This window comes from Coenobita brevimanus, chromosome 46 (genome assembly GCF_032717465.1).
Source record: "Coenobita brevimanus isolate Jiangsu-jjx chromosome 46, ASM3271746v2, whole genome shotgun sequence".
Taxonomy (NCBI): domain Eukaryota; kingdom Metazoa; phylum Arthropoda; class Malacostraca; order Decapoda; family Coenobitidae; genus Coenobita; species Coenobita brevimanus.
The window spans coordinates 7,996,490-8,015,995 of record NC_136999.1 but is presented as its reverse complement, the minus strand read 5'-3'; the positions used below and the strand labels follow the sequence as shown (position 1 = coordinate 8,015,995).

General features: G+C 41.0%; 1 protein-coding gene across 1 annotated transcript in view; it reads right to left on the bottom strand.

The window, feature by feature from the left end:
* Nucleotides 1–19,506, bottom strand: part of LOC145398758 (lanC-like protein 2) — a 170,043-nt gene that overhangs the window by 41,686 nt on the left and 108,851 nt on the right. Inside the window, exon 6 of the mRNA XM_080271565.1 lies at nucleotides 10,611–10,790. Within this exon, the coding sequence (XP_080127691.1) occupies nucleotides 10,611–10,790 (180 nt within the window). The remainder of the gene's footprint in view (nucleotides 1–10,610; nucleotides 10,791–19,506) is intronic.

The following is a 19,506-nucleotide window of genomic DNA, read 5'->3' as shown; positions in this document are numbered from 1 at the left end:
GATGATCCATCACTACGAGATCTTATACTTACCAGGCAAGATAATGACACTGACAACATCATGTATCACCCTTCACTTGGCAAAAGCGACCATGTAGTATTAAATTTCAACTTCAGGAATGCATATGATACAGTAAGCAGTAATGAACTTTATAAAAAGAGCCTAAATTACAAAAAAGGCAACTACCATGAGGAGTACTTAACAGAAACAGATTGGGAAAAGGAGCTTAGAGGACAAGATATACATGCTATAAAAAGAAAATTCTGTGAATTATATGAAACAGGAATCCAGAATTATATCCCTTAGCACAAAGAAACTGAAATAAGGATAAAGAAGTGGTCTAGCACAGAATGTAAAAAAATTAAGAGAAAGGAGATTTGCTGTGGAATAGATACAGACGACACAATGGTGAGAGGGCATATAACAACTATAAACAGGCAAGAAATGACTATACAAGGATATGGAGAGAAGCTCAAAGGCAGTTTGAAGAAGACATTATAAATAAAAGTAGTGATCAACCAAAGCTTTTTTACAGCCACATCCAAAGCAAGACCAAAGTTAATGATATACAGTCCATCATGGACGAGGGGATAACCTATAAGAAAAAGATGTTCACAAAGTTCTTAACAAAAATTTACAATCAGTTTTTACAGAAAAAAGTAATTTTGAGAAAGATGATAAGGAATATGCATGCCCACACATATTACCAGATACACGATTATCGGAACAAGGGGTACAGGAAGAGTTGAGTAAATTAGACAAAGGAAAAGCAAATGGTCCCGATGGAATTTCAGGTTGGGTGCTACATGAATGTGCAGAAGAGTTAAGCAGACCAATATATTTAATATTCAAGGAAGTCAAGGTAAACTACCTGATATTTGGAAGAAAGCAAACATTGTTCCCTTATTCAAGAAAGGAAAAAGACAGACTCCACTCACCTATAGACCAGTATCCCTGACCAGTGTTGTAAGCAAGGTACTAGAAAAGCTGATATGAAAAATTTGGGGTAAACCATCTGGAAAAATACAATATAATAGCAGAAAGACAGTTCAGTTTTAGAAAAGGAAAATCAAGTGTTACAATTCTATTAAGCTATGAGGATATGAGGATCTGCCTGGGGGCGTGATTAAGATCAGTGCTCACGGCCAGAAAAAAGCCATTCATAGTCAGCATGTACTGATTGGGAAACCAGAGAGTGGCGCTGGTGCCCCGACAAATCAGATGGGACCAGAAGACATCAGAGGCGTACTTAACTCGGTACCGGTTGACAGCTGCCTTAGGACCAAGGCTGGTGGGCTGGTAATGAAGTTTCCATCAGCTGAGGCCAAGGGTGAAGCAACTGGGGTGCTGATTGATCATTTTGGCTCTGAGGGCACTTTTTGCATAGCAGAGCCAAATAAAATGTTGCCTAAAATGACCATGACAGGCCTTTCCTCTTCCTTGGGTGACTCTGACATCATCCCAAATATTCTGAGAAAAAACAATAAAATTAAGATGCTCGTTAATCGATGTTGTGCCCTCAACCTTCTCTTCACAAGGACAAGGAATGACACCAAAACTGCTGTCTTGAAGATGTCGCCAGAGGTGAGATCCTCCATTGTAGAACAGGGCAATTACATCTATGTGGATCTTACAAGATGCCGCGCTTTCGATAGATTCTGGGTTACACAGTGTCATCACTGTCAAGGCTTTGGTCATACATTTGAGAGATGTTCTAGGAAAAGTGATGAACCTAAATGTGTCTTTTGTGCTGGAGCCGATAAATCTAAGGACTGTAGTAACAGAAATTCTCCCAAATGCATCAACTGCTCCTCTTTAAGACATCAAGATGCTAATTCAAAGTCACAGGCGGTTGCAAATTTTGCATCAAGTAGAGAATGTCCAATTATGATTTCTCATAGGAATAGATTGATTGAAAATACCAATTTTGACCATTCAAAAAACTGACTACATCCCTCTTGAACCAGTTAAGGATGGGTCTTATTCGTTCCATCCGTAATAAGATAGACTATATTAATGAAACTCTAAATCAGCACGAGCTTGACATATTGTGCTTGACTGAAACCTGGTTGTACGAGTCTGATATCGATATTTTTCGTAATGCTTTGCCTAAGACACATTCTATTATTAGTATTCCCAGGCCTGCTGTTGACTATCCGGGAGGAGGCGTAGCACTCATCTACTCGGCAGCACTTGCAAACATTTCTCTCACTGACTCAGACCTGACCCCATCTTCATTTGAATTGATGGAAATATTAATAAATTTCCATCAGAATACCATCAGAATACCACCGCATTTACCACAAACACACCCTCCGCCACCACCGCATTTGCCACAGACACGCCCTCTGCCACCTCTCCAACAACTCCCCACCACTCCTCTGCCAACTCTCCAACTCCCCACCATTTCTCTGACAACTCTCCAACTCCCCAGCACAGCTCTGCCAACTCTCAACTTCCCACCACTCCTCAGCCAACTCTGCAACTCCCCACCACTCCTCTGCCAACACTGCAACTCGCCACCACTCCTCTGCCAACTCCACTGTTCCTCTGCCAACTCTCCACCACCCCTTTGCCAACTCCCCACCACCCCTCTACCAACTCTCCAGCTCCCACCATTCCTCTACCAACTCACCACCACTCCTTTGCCAACTCTCCACCACTCCTCTGCCAACACCCCACCTCTCTGCCAACTCTGCAGTACACCCAGGCCAAATTAGGATATAAGATGAGGCAGCACACAAACATGTTCGTTGTCAGTGCAGGAATCTTCGTTTAAGTTAGTTACCATGTATTTTTGTAGCGTCTTTCCCTTCTCATCCTGTCATTCTATCTTCATTCCAGGGACTAGACGAAGAAAGTGAAAGTGCCGGATGTTTTTTTCCGTTTTTTAACATTATATAAGTATTTTCACACAGCCATTCCTCATTTAGAACACTTATGTATGTGCAGGCTGATAGCTACTTAAGTCAAACCAATTTAAGTAGGTCACATGTCTCTGTTTATTACTTACAAGGATACAGGCATTACTTTATTTTTTACTTCTAAGCCTAAAATAAAACACTTATTACCCCAAAACAGTTTTTTCGTTTATCTTGAGCAGCTTTGAATGAGAGTAAGTTTGAAGGACTGGTTAACCCCTCTTTATTTGGTGGATGTCTTTGCAATTTACTTCAGGCTACTTATTCAGCCTTCAATAGATATAGTGAAGGGAGGTAGTGAAGAATAAGTAGCATAAGAAAAGGCCACAAGAATAATAAAGACATAGTTGTGAGGGGGATGAATAACAGTGAAGGAATTTTAAGTGAGGAATGTCTGTACTTTTAAATTTCAACCTTCATGGCAGTTATCCTGAGAGCAGTTACAAATAATTTTAAAATGCCAGTTCTGTATTTGATTTACATTTATATATATTAATGATTTTATAATAATTCAAGCACACATTATATTTAAGTGAAGAATGTCTGTCCTTTTAAATTTCAAACCTCATGGTAGTTATCCTGAGGGTAGTTACAAATTATTTTAAAATATGAGTTCTGTATTTGATTTAGGTTTGTATATTCATGATTTTTACAGTAATTTAAGCATTTTATATATATTTTAAGATTGTTACATACAATAGTTCATAATTTTAGCAAACAAAGAATATTTTAATGTATATTTGTGTTGAATGTCTGTATGTATTTTTAAATTTCAAAGCTTGTGGCAGTTGTCCTGAGAGCAGTTACAAATAATTTAAAAATGCCATTTTATATTTGTCTTGATTTTGGTTCATATATTCATGATTTTTATAATAATTTAAGTATTTTACATATTTTAAGAATGTTTCATAAACAGTAGTTCATAATATTAGCCAGTAGAGAATATTTGAATCTACTGTACTGTATATTTTTTGATTAATGTTTTTTGTATTTTTTTATATATTATGTCTAGTCTTCCTGCAGCTGATGTCACAATGAAGCCATATTAGGGTCGGCAAGCTATGATTTTATATATATTTGTAAGCGTCTGTAATTTTAAGTTGATTTTTAATATACCAAAGAGTTAGCGTCAGGAAATGTACGTTTTTCACAATTCCAATTTAAATCTTCCAGGGATGTATTCTTATGTAGTTTGGAAGCTTACCTAACACCTCTTCCTTACTGGTTTATTTCCGATTGTGCTCCCTTACTATATTCCTGTGTTTTATTCGTGCAACCTATTTTGACATGACAAAGATATAGAAAGCAGAAAAGAGGATATGAATTGTTAGGAAGTTTACCTAACACCGCTTCTTTACTGGCTTATTTCCGATTGTGCTCCCTTGCTATAGTCTTGTGTTTTATTCGTGCAACCTATTTTGACATGACAAAGATGTGTGAAGTGACGAAGAGGATGTTAATGGGTAGTTTGAAAAAAAAAATTAAGGTGTGGTTTATTTCCAATTCTGATCCCTTACCGTATTCCTGTGTGTGATTCATGCAATCTGTATCCACATTAAAAAGATACAGGAAGCGACGAAGAGGATATTAGTGGGTAGTTTGGAAAATAAACCACTAAGGAAGAGGTGCTAGGGAGAATACAGACCCCAGACTCTTCAGTTGTCTATAGATGTGTTTGATTTTTTTACTTTTTAATTTTAGGGTAATGATGATGATTTAAAACGTTGGGTCTGGTTAGTATTTGGATGGGTGACCGCCTGGGAACACCAGATGCTGTTGGCATAACGTTCTCCCTACGTGTCAAGTGGGGTTGGTGGAGGATTAGTGCCCCTCCCTGTAAAACAATTAACTCTAAGCCCTTGGCCACCTCGTTTGGGATACATGGCGTCTGGCAATGAATGAATGAATGAAAATACCATTAGAATTGCAATTGTCTATCGACCAGGTCATCCGGGCAGAGATCGAGGTTTTATGGAGGAGTTTGGGCAGTTTCTTGAAGAGTTTTCTCTTAAACCTGGAGGACTTCTTGTTTGTGGTGATTTCAATTATTGGGTTGACAGTCCACAGTCAAAACCATTTTCTTCAGAATTCCTTGTAGTTGATCACCCAGAACAATCATGTGAGTAATCCAACTCATGTCTCAGGACATGTCCTTGACTTGATCTAGTCCCCTGTTGGTTGCAGGTGCGTATCAGATGTGGAGGTTGACTCATTTGACCCCCTCATCTCTGGTCATGCTCTGATCACTCTTAGTTTTGATGTCCCGAAATCCCCTTCATATAAAATGGTCATCGGGTTCAGAAATTACAACAATGTTGACCGCCAGCTGATGTGTTTTGAAACTGATCAACGTTTAAACTCCATTGATTCTTCAAGTCTTTCTTCTGGTGAATTGGTTGATATTTGCAACAACGAGCTCAGGTCAATTTTTAACCATTATTGTCCTGAGGTAGTAAAAACAATCACTGTACGTGATAATTCTCCGTGGTATGGTCCATCCATTAATTCTTTGCGCAGACAACGTAGAAAGGCAGAACGTAAGTGGCGCTTGCAGCGGACCGAAGTAACTCGTTTGTGTTATGTTTTTGCGAGAAGAGCAGTCGTTCACACTGTAAAAGCCCAAAAGGCTAGGTATTATCAAAATAAAGTAGATTCATATGGTGGTGATAAAAAAAAAACTGTCTGCAGTTGTGAACATATAAAGAAGCGTTGTGGTGTGGATGTGGATGTGATAGGAAGCGTTATGAGGAACACACTGAGGTGGTTTGGCCATGTGGAGAGGATGGAGGGTGAAAGACTGATGAAGAGAGTGTATGTGAGTGAGGTGGAGGGGGGAAGAGGGAGGGGGAGGCCAAGGATGAGATGGAGGGATGGGGTGGAGAGGTATATGAGAGAGGGGGGTGTGAGTTGGAAGCAGGGCAGTGAAATGGCGGGGGACAGGGCGACTTGGAGGCGATTTGTTTGTGGCCACCCCAAACGGGATTGAGGCATCTGGCAATAGATAGATAGCTAGTTGTGAACAATTTGGTTGGTCGGAGGAATGTAATTGTTAAACCAACTTCTGTATCTGATGCCCAATTGGCTTCTGATTTTGCTTCATTTTTTACAAGTAAGATATCTCGCATAAGAAGTGATTTAGACAGCAGTTCTCCTAGTGAAGCGTACTCAGTTGACTTCCAGCCACTGTGCACCGGGGATCATTTGCTTTCAACATTTCATCCGCTGGATGTAAACAAAGTCAAATGTTACATCAGAAAACTTAATAAAACATTTTGCTCACTCGATCCATGTAACATGTCACAACTGCCTGATGTGTATGAGCACGCTGCAGACTTTATCTGCAACATAATAAATAGATGCTTCTTAGAAAGTAATTTTGTGCAGTCTGAGAAACGTGCTTTGCTTAAGCCCCTAATTAAGAAACCTGGCCTTGATGTCGAAAGCATGATATATTATCGTCACGTCTCTAACCTGTCTTTTTTATCCAAGATTATTGAGCGGGCCATACTCGATCAACTCTTACCACTACTGGAACACAACAGAGTTGCTCCTGTTGTTCAATCAGCATACAGAAAATACCATTCAACTGAAACTGCACTAACAAGGATTCAGAGTGACTTGGTGGCAAACACTTGTAGTGGGATGTCCTCTCTCCTAGTTCTGTTGGATCTGTCTGCAGCTTTTGATACAGTAGATCATAAACTATTGTTGGATGATCTGTATTTTTACAGCGTTCGTGATAGTGCCCTTTTGCTCCTTAAGTCGTATCTGTCGGACAGATCTCAGAGAGTGGTTGTTGATTACACTAGCTCTGATTCTGCTCCTCTTCCATTTAGAGTCCCTCAAGGATCAGTTTTGGGTCCAATTCTATTTACTATCTACACAAGTAGTTTATCGTCTCTACTTGATGCTCATGATGTGTCCTATCATTTTTATGCTGATGACACCCAGCTCTATGTTAAGATGTCAGATATCAACGATACTAAGACAAAGTTTGAATCTCTAATGTCTGATATTAAGATCTGGATGGCTAAGAGGAAACTTAAGCTGAATGATGGTAAAACTGAGATCATCATCATCAGAGGAAACAGAAGGGATGATGACACTGACAATGCCCTGGCTTTGAACATTGGCATGTCACAGCTGCATCCAGTCAGTTCTGTTCGAAATCTGGGTGTTTATTTTAATTCTAAGTTAAATTACAAAGAACATATTAATCAGGGTGTAAGAGGGTGTAACTTGCATATCAGAAATTTGTACTCTGTGAGAAGATTCCTGAATAAACGGTGCCTCTTAACATTGGTCCATGCAGTGGTCTTGTCTCGTGTTGATTATTGTAATTCACTGTGGGTTGGTCTTCCAAATAATATACTAACAAAAGTTCAGTCTGTGTTGAACAGGGCGGCACGGCTTATCTTTGGTCTCCCCCTGAGAACCTCAACAACCCCGTTTCTGATTGAGTTGCATTGGTTACCAGTAAAGGCTAGAATTGAATTTAAACTGTGTCTTATTACATTCAAGGTTCTTAAGTTTGGTGAACCCAAGTATCTTGCTGAACTGTTAAAACTCCCATCGACACGCCCGGGTGTGATGTTATGCAGTGAAGATGATTCCTTGCGTCTTGATGAGCCAGGAGCCATTCACCAGTCATCTTTCTCTGATCGTTCTTTTGCATATAGAGCCCCCAGATTCTGTAACAGATTGCCATTGTCCATAAGACAACTCTCTACTGTTGAATCCTTTAAGAGACAGCTGAAAGACTTTCTTTTTTCAAAATGCTATGACCTGGAGAGAGGTACTATGACGGATGATTATAGGGTTTAATTATTGCCACTTTCATGTATATATGATGTAGCTTGTATTACATACAAGAAATGTCACATTTCTTGTAATTGTAAAAATAATGTATGTGTGTCGAGCGCTAGTGAATTCCCAAAAGGAAGAACTGGCGCTTTTGAGAAACAAAAGGCCAGATTATTATTATTATTATTATTACTATGATTGAGTTGCAGAAACACTACAGACAAGATAGGGATGGGTGGACAGTATTTATTTAGATTTTAAGAAAGCATTTGACAGAGTACCGCACCAAAGAGTTTTGTGGAAACTGTACCATCAAGGAGGAATCCAAGGTAATCTGTTCTGTTGGATGCAGGATTTTCTCAGAAAAAGGGAAATGAGAACGGTACTAAGGGGCTATTACTCATCATGGAAGGAAGTGACTAGTGGAGTTCCACAAGGCTCAATGTTGGCATCAATTATGTTTTTAGAATATAAAAATGATACAGACAGGAACATTGGAAGTGGAAGCTATCTAAATATGTTTGCTGATGATGCAAAAATACAAAGGAAAATTACAAACAGAGACTATTGCAGAGAGCTACATGATGAATTAAATAAGCTTCATGAATGGAGCAATAAATGGCAAATGGAATTCAATGTGGACAAATGCCATGTAATTAAGTTTGGTAAAAGTGGAAAAAGACCAGACTGGGATCATCATTTAGGAAGTTCAACCCTACACATAGCAGAAAAGGAGATGGACCTAGGAGTGATTATCAATAACAGACTATCTCTGGCTGACCACATAAATGAGACGGTATGAAACATGCTCACACTGCTTGCTAATCTGAAAATAGCATTTACATATGTAAATGAAGACAAGCTGAGAAAGATAATACCATCATTCACCAGACCAATCCTGGAATATGCATCAGTGGTCTAGAATCCTTATCTCAAAAAACACATAGATAAGACTGAAAAAGTACAAAGGGCTACTACAAGATGGGTACCAAACTTAAAGGATCTAAGCTATGAAGAGAGACTAGAAAAACTGAACCTACCAACACTACAAGAGAGAAGGAAAAGAGAAGACACGAATATGCTATATGCATGCATCTCTGGGAAGAAAAAATAGATATTAATGAGTATACCCTATAGGGAGGCACCAGCAAGAGGACACCGCAAAAAACTGCGCAAAAAAGGGACGTGACAAGGACGTAAGGAAGTTCAGTTTCCCAAAGAGGGCAGTTGATCACTGGAATGCACTACTGAATGAAATACTGTGTTCCAAAACTATTCATAAATTTAAGGATATGTACAATAAAAATGGTTTAATACATGGGGCAGTATGAGCTTCGCTCATTCCTGTAAAGATACAATTAGGTAAGAACAATATGGTATGGTAAGAACACACACACACACACACACACACACACACACACACACACACACAGGAGACAAGTGGGGGTCGGGGAGGGTGGGGGGATGGAGAGGGAGACAACCAGGGGTGGGGGAAGGCAGGGGGAGAGGGAGGGAGACATGCCTGGCAGTGCTGAATGTGGTGGGGGTGGATAAGGGACAGAGGGGGGGAGAAAAGAGGGGCTGGAGGGAGGATGGGAGGACCAGGAGAGCCTCAACCCTAGGGAGATGCGGGATGTTGGACTAGCAAGGCAACAGACATTCAAATTGTTCGGATTGTGGGAATGTTCATCTATTTCTTGTGTTCAGTCTAGTGAAGCGTGGGTTATCAATGCGCTGGATAACGGGGTATGGGTGTATTTTCTTCCAACTGTTTTGATGTAATAATGATGGACAAATAAATCTTCTCCATTATCAGTATGGGTAACGACTTCATACTCAGGCTTGTTGCTGAACCACTTCACAGTGCTACTGATGGACCAGGCAATGAACCACCTGCCAGACAAGGTGAGTGGAAACATGAGGGGCAGAGAGTGGTGTTTCTCCTTTGGCTGTTATTGGTAAAGTGTCAGGTGATGACATCAGAGGGTTTAAAGTATCAGCATTAACATCCAGGATCCTATGAGTCATTTTCCGCAGATTAAAATAATCTAGCATTAGGTGGAATAAAATGCTAAAATTGTCCTGACCATGAGAGGGATAACATTACTGTACCAGTATTATCATTCAGGCCCCTATGACTCACTCTCAAAATTGTCTGGCATTAGCTGGAAAGAAACACTACAATTGTTCTGACCATGAGAGGATTAATGGTATCAATATGAAAAACTGCAGCCACCTAGGAGTTATTATCAACAGTAAACAATCATCTGGCTTTAACTAAAGCAAAATACTGTACTAGAGTGGTCTTAACTATGAGAATTATGTGCATTACATCTTGAATTTGGTTCACTGTTATCTTGTTCTTATTTTTTCTTGGAGGAAACAACTGTGCAGACTTCTGGGCTTTGGTTTCTACTTTCTTGCATTAAAAAAATAATAATCATCTATCATCATCTAATCATGTGTTGCCCCATGAGGAGGGTAGAAGCCCGGGGACAAGCAAGTTGGTCCTGACATTTAAGATGCGCATGACCAGCCTCTCTCATCCCTGAGTGGCATTATGTGAGCAATAAACCCCAACCACCCTTTGGATATAAACCTTCACAGGCTCATTCCAAGTGGAGCATCTAAATTACCCAGCCACCAGGTGCAAGAATTTGGTTATATGGTTACCACTCAGCATAGTAAATGGTTTCCTGGCGTACAGGAAACCATTTGGCTTGTCACTCAGTGTAGAGTCACCCGTAGACAGAAAGAAGAGAAAAGAATGAAGGAAAGAAAGACAGAAGAGGATGGAAGGAAAGATGGAAGGAAGAGAGAAAACAATAAATAAATAAATAATAAAATAAAGCACTACGGTTATTATAAACACAATGATGCCCTTACCTGAAGTAACATGAAGACTATGCCAACCAGGCCATGTGCAGCACCGAGATAGCCCTTGTCATGCCAGTAGTACATGAGTGGAGATGAACTGCCCACCTTCCTTGCAGTGCGTTGACCAGAAGTTAGCAGAGCAGAGACCACCTCCCTCACCATTCGATTTGACACCATATCCACGCTAACCTGGGACGATGAGAGGCAAACTGCAGTTGATATGTTCTATGTGATGGAACTGGGCCATTCACATACCTTGAATACCTGCACTTGGTTGTGGCTGCAAAAATCAACGAGCCTCATTCATGAGATAGAAATGAGTCTCCTTTGTTTCTAGTCATACCAACCCTCCATTTTGACTACACTTGGTCATGAACTGAGCTAAAAGGGGTTAGAGCTCTTTGTCAGCTTACAATACAATTAAGCACTAAAATAAACCAATATAATGGAAAAAGACAAAAATAAAACATCAAACCAAAAACCATTAATGATATTGGCATAGGTACACAAAGGCAAGCAACTGATCACTTGCTTCAAATGCCTGGACTGAACAGCCCTTAGTGCTGTAAATCAGCAAGCAAAATCTGATTAATATCAATATTGTTATCAGAAGGGAAAAATTATCCAATAATTGGAATCATCTTGCAATCAGAGGAGTAACATTTCATTTCGTTCGTTTCAATTACAAACACTCCAACATGCTTGCATGCATCTGCCTTGGTCACCTAATGGTGGCTGTCCATGCTGCTTGATCTCTGGCAGCTTCCCTCTTCAGTCCCTTATCCCTGAGATCACACACTATGACCTTGTCCCAGGTATTTTATGGTCTGCCTCACACAACCCTATCCCGTAGGTTTATATTTCTCGCTTTCTGCACCCACCTGTCGTCCTTCATCCTCTCCACATGCCCAAACCATCTCAATCTACAGTACATCTCATCACAACACCTATACACTCCAGTCTCATGCTTCCTCTTTACCTCTTCCATCATAAACCTGGCCACTCCAGGCCTTCCATTCACCTAATCATTGTCATTTCTGTATATCTAAGCCTGCAAATAAACATTTGCTTTACCCAATGATCCTAGACTCTTTTAAGTCTTCTAGCATTTACAGTATTTCTCCACTTTTTTAGGCTGCAATGATGACTGTTTTCCACATTGTATTTACTGTCTTAATGGATAAAATGCTTGAATTAAAACACAGAGGATATTTACACCAGAATATTGTAATATGTAGAAAGTACAACTGAGATGCAATTTAACCCCTCGGCTGCAGATGGGTTAATATGCGATTTAACCCCTCGGCTGCAGCTGGCATTCCGGAAATGCCGATAGGTAGACTAAGTCATGCATTACAGAGGAACCACATGAAATTTTGTTAATTTTGTTGGTCCTTTTTTGCACCTACTGCATGTTTATGCTTGATGGGCGAGTTGCAAATTGTCAGTATGGAGTGTAAACTTTGTCTGAATAAAATGTTATCATGTTTGGTTAGGTATAAGTCGGTCAAAACACATGATGAAAACAATTTTCTTCAAACAGTTTTCCCACACCATGGACAGAGGAAATGTTCAAGGTCACCGCAGCCTAGGGGTTAAAACAGAGGGAAGTTACGATCTTACTATAACACAGGCATTTAATTTGTCCATTTGTTATTCAGTAATCACTCAACTGCATAGATGAAACAAAGTGGGTGCATTTAGGTGTCAGATTTTCAGATAACTAAGCTTGTTTACAACCCATGCACTGTGCTTTTGTCAGCTGCTGCTAGGATTCCATGACCCAAGCCCACCCACATGACCCACTTCCTATACCTACCTGACTCAGCCTCAATGCTGTGTTCAATCCTGAGAGGTGCAGCAAGTTCAATCCTTTCATGCCTGGCAATATTCACATGGCCTCCCCAACACCCCACACATGAAATCAGCATTATCTCACTGTCTACCTCCAATACCACTACATCTCTTATGCATCCATTTGTCACAAACACTGCACAAGATAGAATTACTTCCCACACCCTTGTGACAAATTTCACGTGGCCACTCTCCCTCTTCTTTGACAGTACAATACCACCCCCAGCCTTAGATACCAGCACTTTTGTTTGATCTGCATTTACTCTTAAGCCCTTGTGCCCCATACCATCTTTCCACTTCTTAAATCTTTCCTCCACCTCCTTTTCATTCTCTGCAACAAACACCAGATCATCAGCATAAAACATCTCCCACGGTAATCCATCTCTGAAGTCACTTGAGAGGGTTTCAAGTATCATGATAAACAACAAGGGGCTCAAGACTGACCCCTGATGCACACCAACATTCATGGAAAACTCTTCACTCAAATCTAAAGTCACCCTTACCTGGAGGTGAGCACCCACATATGAGTACATGGCCACAACGACTCTAACCAGCCACTCTCGATCCCCAGCTTTCTCACTGCTCAGCTCACCACCTCTTTAGGTACTCCGTCAAAGGCCTTCTCCAAATCAACAAAAACAAAGTACAGTTCCCTTTTCTTTCCAACATATTTTTCCTGAAGTTGTCGAACTAATTAAGTTGTTGGATTAGCATCCTGAATCCAACAACTTAATTAGTGATAGACAATACGGTTTTCGCCATGAAAGATCCACCATTCATATATTCAATCTCTTAACTCATACCATCCAGCAATAAATTGCTCTACATGGAGAAACTCATGCAGTAGCCCTTGATATTTCTAAAGCTTTCTACAGAGTATGGCACCGTTCCCTGCTGCCCAAACTCCCTTGCTATGGACTAACATCTTTTGAACCTTTGATATCTTCATATCTTACTGACAGGAAAATAAGAGCAAAAGTAGATGATGTATATTTCAATTTTCACTCAATTATCGCCGGTGTGCCGCAGGGATCAGTTCTGGTGCCAACCCTATTCCTGGTTCATATTAATGTTGTCTTATCTGTCACCCACAATCCCATCCACTCATACGCAGATGAGTCAGCACTACACAGTTCATTCACACTCAGACACCCATTTACAAAGTCTAATATCTCTGCCTCTCAACTCAGTACAGCCATCTCCATAAATCAAGACCTATCTACGATCAGTGAATGGGGACAAAACAACCTTGTCTCATTTAATGCTAGTAAAACTAAATATATACAATTTACTAATAGACAGATATTGCCAGATTCGTATATTACCTTCAGTGCTACTAATATTCCCATCTCCAAAAGTATTGAAATTCTTGGCGATTCACTTAACAATGCCCTCAGCTTGACCTCTCATGTTAGATCACTTGCTAAAACCGCCTCAAAAACACTTGGATTATTGTACAAAGTTCGTAACTTCTTCACTGATGAGAAGTTAGCTATAATTTATATGAGCCATGTGCGCTCTCAGCTTGAATATTGCACACCCTTGTGGAATGGATGTGGAGAGGTTGCATTAAAACTAGACAAAATTCAGAACAAAGCTGTTAGAATTATTAACAACCCTGCCATTACAAATAAACTACCTCCCCTGCAAGTAAGAAGGAATGTTGCCTCCCTTGCATTATTTTACAGATATTTTTAAGACAAATGTTCAGACGAAGTTGCGTCCATGGTGCCACCTCTCCATGCCTTCCCTCATGCTATACAGGCATCTGGTAGTGCTCATGAATGGAATGTCACTCAGCCATATTACAGGACTTCTGCCTATCAGAATTCTTTCTTTCCCCAAATTGCATCTCTCTGGAACTCACTTCCCCAGAGTTGTTTCCCTCCAAATTTCAACCCACAGCTGTTCAAGTCTAACTGTTACAGATATTATATGAACAGAGGACACCTGTAATCTGGTGTATGGATTATTTTTTATTCATTTGTTTTCCTTCCTCCATTCTGGAAAAAAAAAAAAAAAAAATGAATACGGCATCAGTGGTCCCTTTGCCTGGCATAAACCCAAACTGTATCTCATCAATATTAACTTTTTCTCAAATCATACCTTCTAGAACTCTTTCCACTTCCTTCATTATCTGGTCTAACAGCTTTATTGTTTCATTTTTAAAGGCTCCAACGTGCTTGCATGCGTCGGCCTTGGTCACCCAGTGGCGGCTCTCTATGCTGCACGATCCATTGCAGCCTCCCTGTTCAGTCCCTTAACCATGAGGTCATACTTAATGACCCCGTCCCATTTCTTTTTCAGTCTACCCCTCCTAACCCCACCCCCAATATTAACACTTCTCACCTTCCTCACCCAATTATCATCCCCCATCCTCTCCACATGTCCAAACCATCTCAATCTACATCTCCTCATCACAACACCAATACACTCCAGTCCCATCCTACCTCTCAACTCTTCCATTGTAAACCCAGCCCCCCCAAGACCTTGGACGCAGGGATGCACTACACATCCACCTAATCATTGTCATCCACCTAATGATTGTCATTTCTGTACGTCTGAGCTGACGAATATCCTCCTCTTTCACTGCCCAGGTCTCACTACCATACAGCATTACACTCCTAACACATGCTGCATACAAAGACCCCTTAGCACGTAGGGAGAGTCCTCTCAATGTCAGGAGAGGCAAGAGCTCCCTGAACTTCTTCCAACCACTTCTCACCCTAGCCACAGAGCTAGCTCCTGCCCCACCTCCAGCACACAACATGTCTACCAAATAACAAAACTCTTCTACATACTCAAGAGATTTGCCAGCAAGTTCAATCCTTTCATGCCTGACAATCTCCACCTGCTCTCCCCGACATGCTGTTCACATAAAATCAGCATTATCTCACAGTCTACCTCTGATACCACTACATCTCTTATGCACCCATTTATCACAAACACCGCACGAGATGGAATTACTTCCCAGGCCCTTGTGGCAAACTGCTCATAGCCACTCTCCCTCGTCTTTGACAGCACCGCCACCAACCCTAGATATCATCACTTTTGTTTTATCTGCATTTACTCTTAAGCCCTTGTGTCCCATACCATCTCTCCACTTCCTAAACCTTTCCTCCACTCCCTTTCGCTCTCTGCAATCAACACCAAATCATCAGCATACAACAACTCCCACGGGAGTCCGTTTCTAAAGACAAGTGAAAGGGCTTCAAGTACCATGATAAACAACATGGGACTCAAAACTGACCCCTGATGCACACCAGCATTTATGGAAAACTCATCACTCAAATCTCCATTCACTCTTATCTGGGTGTGAGCACCCACATACATAGCCATAACCACCCTAACCAGCCACTCCTCCAAGCCAAGCTTTCTCATTGCCCACTTCACCACCTCCCTAGGGACTCTGTCAAAGGCCTTTTCCAAATCAACATTTGTAATTCCAGCTTCAAACAAAAAGATGCACATATATATATATGGTGCAGAGGGAATGGAGATCATGTTAAAAGGAGCCTGAATGATTATGCACTCATAGAGAATCAACACTGGGACGTGTTGTTGGTACGAGGGCAGTGAATAGACGATGTGGAGGTTTGTCAGATCACATGATTGTGGTATCCAAGATAAAGCTGAGAGGAGTGAGGTGGACCAGAAGAGAGGGGAGCAGTCAGGGAGAAAGACTGAAAGTCAAGAAGCTGAGGATTAAAAAAATGGCAGATGAATACAAGGCCAAAGTAGGGGAGGAGTTGGAATCAGCAAAATGGAATTAAATGGATCTGGACAACATGTGGAATGCAAAATGGGACTGGTTAGTATGGAATGCTAAAGTGGTGTGTGGTGTGGCAAGAATAACAAGAAGAAAGGTATGGCACGGTGAGATGAAGAGGTTAAGTGAGCAGAGGAGGAAAAGAGGAAGTTGCTAGAGTGGAGACAGGACAGGGGTTCAACTGAAAGTAGTTCTGATTACGCTGACAGCAAGAAGCACGTAAAGAGATTAGTGAAGAGGAAAAAGAAGGAGGTAAATGATGATCTAAGAAGAACAATGAATGCAAATTACTCTGAAAATAAGAAGTTATTCTGGAAAGAAGCGTGGAAATGAAGAAGTGACAGTGGAAAGACGTGTGAAAGTGTGAAGAATGTAAGTGGTAGATTATTAATGCATGGGGATGAAGTACCAGATGGAAAGAATATTCTGCAAGTCTCATGAATGGGAACAGAGAAAGCAGAGTGGTGGTAAACATGACTGGTTTTGGGGTTGTGCAAAGAAGAAACACAGTGCCAGGAAACGTGACGCTTGCAGATGTGAAGATCGCTGTGAAATGGCTGAAAAGTGGGAAAGCAGCTGGTGTTGATGGTGCATGCAGAGATGATTCGCTGTAGTGGAGAGAACAGAATGAAGTGCATGTTGGAGATATGTAAGATGGCATGGATGAGTGAAACTGAGTCAGTAGAGTGGAAAATGGCTGTGATTGTACCTCTGTACAAAACTAAGTTTTTTTTTATTTTTATTATTTTTTTTATGACAGGAAGAAGGAACCAAAGGCCATGAGCCCACAATATCTGTTCCTTCCAGGAGAAAAACAAAATACAAGAGAGAGCCAAATTCAAGATCCGATCATTTCGAGATGCAAGACCGGAGATCGTGGGAAATAGGAAATACAGACAGAGGGAAACAGTTCCAGAGCTGACCTGTTGCATAAATGAAGGACTGGGAGTAACAGTTAACTCTTGCATTAGAGAGTTGGACTGAAAAGGGATGAGAGTTTGCAGCTAGACGGGTGTTACTCGCCCAACGTAGAGGTGGAGGAATGCAAGCAGACAGTTCAGAGAAGCAGTGACCATTGAAGTTGCGATAGAAAAGAGACAAAGATGCAACAGTGCAAACAAGAGACAGAGGTTGAAGGAAGCCAGTAAGAGGAGGAGAGTTAATGAGATGAAAAGCCTTTGACTCTATCCTATTGAGAAAGGCTGTGTGTGGGGAACCTCCCCACACATGCAAGTTGTACTCCACACAGGGGCGGATAAAACCCGTGTACAGAGTCAACAATTGTGCAGGGGTAAAGGAAGAACGGAGACGGCTTAGCACATCTAATCTCTTGGGAGCAGATTTTAAAGGAGATGTAATATGATCTTTCCAAGATATGTCCCAAGTGAATGAAACCCCAAGCATGTTCAAGGATGTTGCAGGATTAAGCTGAATATTATTAACCATTAGTGTGTACACCTCTGGAAGATTTTGTCGGATTCATAGGTGTAAGAACTGAGTCTTCGATGCATTAAAAACAACAAGATTATTTTTTACCCAAGTCAGAGATACAAGCCAAGTCAGACATTAGGTGTGCCATAGCCTCATCCCTTGTTTGTTGAAGTAACTGCTGAGAAGGACGTTGTGGGAACCGAATGGAAAGGTGAAGAGTGGAGTCATCAGCGTACGAGTGGATAAGGTTTGATATACAGCTCAGAAGGTCATTGATGAATAAAAGGAAGAGAGTTGGTGATACGACAGAGCCCTGAGGAACACCACTACTGACAGGTCTAGGAGAAGAACGATGGCCGTCTACAACAGCGGCTATAGAACAACCAGAAAGGAAGCTAGAGATGAAGGCACAAACAGAAGGATAGAAACCATAAGAGGGCAATTTGGAAGTTAAAGATTTATGCCAGACTCGATCGAAAGCCTTTGAGATGTCAAATGCAATGGCAAAGCTTTCGCCAAAGTTCCGAAAGGAGGATGACCAAGTGTCTGGAAGGTAGGTGAGAAGATCGCCAGTGGAGCGTCCCTGATGGAACCCATGCTGACGGTCAGAAAGAAGGTTGTAATAAGAAAGATGCTTTAAAATTTTTCGATTAAGAACTGACTCAAAAACTTTTGAGATACAGGATGTTAAAGCAATTGGACAATAGATAGAGGGCTGGGAATGGTCACCCTTCTTTGGGACTAGCTGATTGAGAGCAAACTTCCAGCAAGAAGGAGAGGTACAAGTTGATGGACACTGACGAAAGAGTTTGCCTAGGCACGGTTCTTGAGAACAACAGGAGGGACTCCATCAGGTACATATGCCTTGTTAGTACTGAGGCCTGTGATGGAAGAAAATACATCAGCTGAGGAAATTTTAATGTCAGCCATGAGGAAGTCAGAGGGGGGAAGTGATGGACGAAAAGCACCGAAATCGACTAAGGTGGAACCGGAGGAGAAAGTCTGAGCGAAGAGATCTGCTTTATCATTAGAAGAAATAGCAACAGAACCATTAGAGTAGAAATGAGGAGGGAAGGATGATGAGGTAAAGTTGTTAAAAAGGTTTTTGGCAAGGTGCCAGAAGAAGCGGGAAGAATTCGAGTTGGAGAGTTGGGAGCATTTACTACGGAAGAAATTATTTTCAGCAGAGCAAAGAACAGACTTAGCACGATTCCAGGCAGAAACGAAAAAATGATGTGATTCAGGGGTGGTATGTCGCTGGTACCTTTTATAGGCCCTCTCCTTGTTGCGGACAGCATTAGAACAAGCATGATTAAACCAAGGCTTTCTTGCATTAGTCAAAGGATATGAGGAAGGAATGAAGTGAGTGCAAGAATTATTGTAGCATAAGTCTATTGAGTGTTGTAGAGAAGGTAAATGGACGAATTATTATAAAGAAAGTAACAGACATATCAGAAGGCCTAGTGAATGATGAACAGTTTGGCTTTAGGGGTGGCAGAGGATGTGTGGATCAAATATTTGCAGTGTGACAGAGAATGGAGAAGGCTTGTACGATGGACTATTAGGAGTTTATGGCATATATGGATCTGGAAAAAGCATACGACAAAGTAGACAGAGAAGGACTGTGGAAAGCCCAATTGGCTTCTGATTTTGCTTCATTTTTTACTAGTAAGATATCTCGCATAAGAAGTGATTTAGACAGCAGTTCTCCAAGTGAAGCGTACTCAGTTGACTGCCAGCCACAGTGCACCGGGGATCATTTGCTTTCAACATTTCATCTGCTGGATGTAAACAAAGTCAAATGTTACATCAGAGAACTTAATAAAACATTTTGCTCACTCGATCCATGTA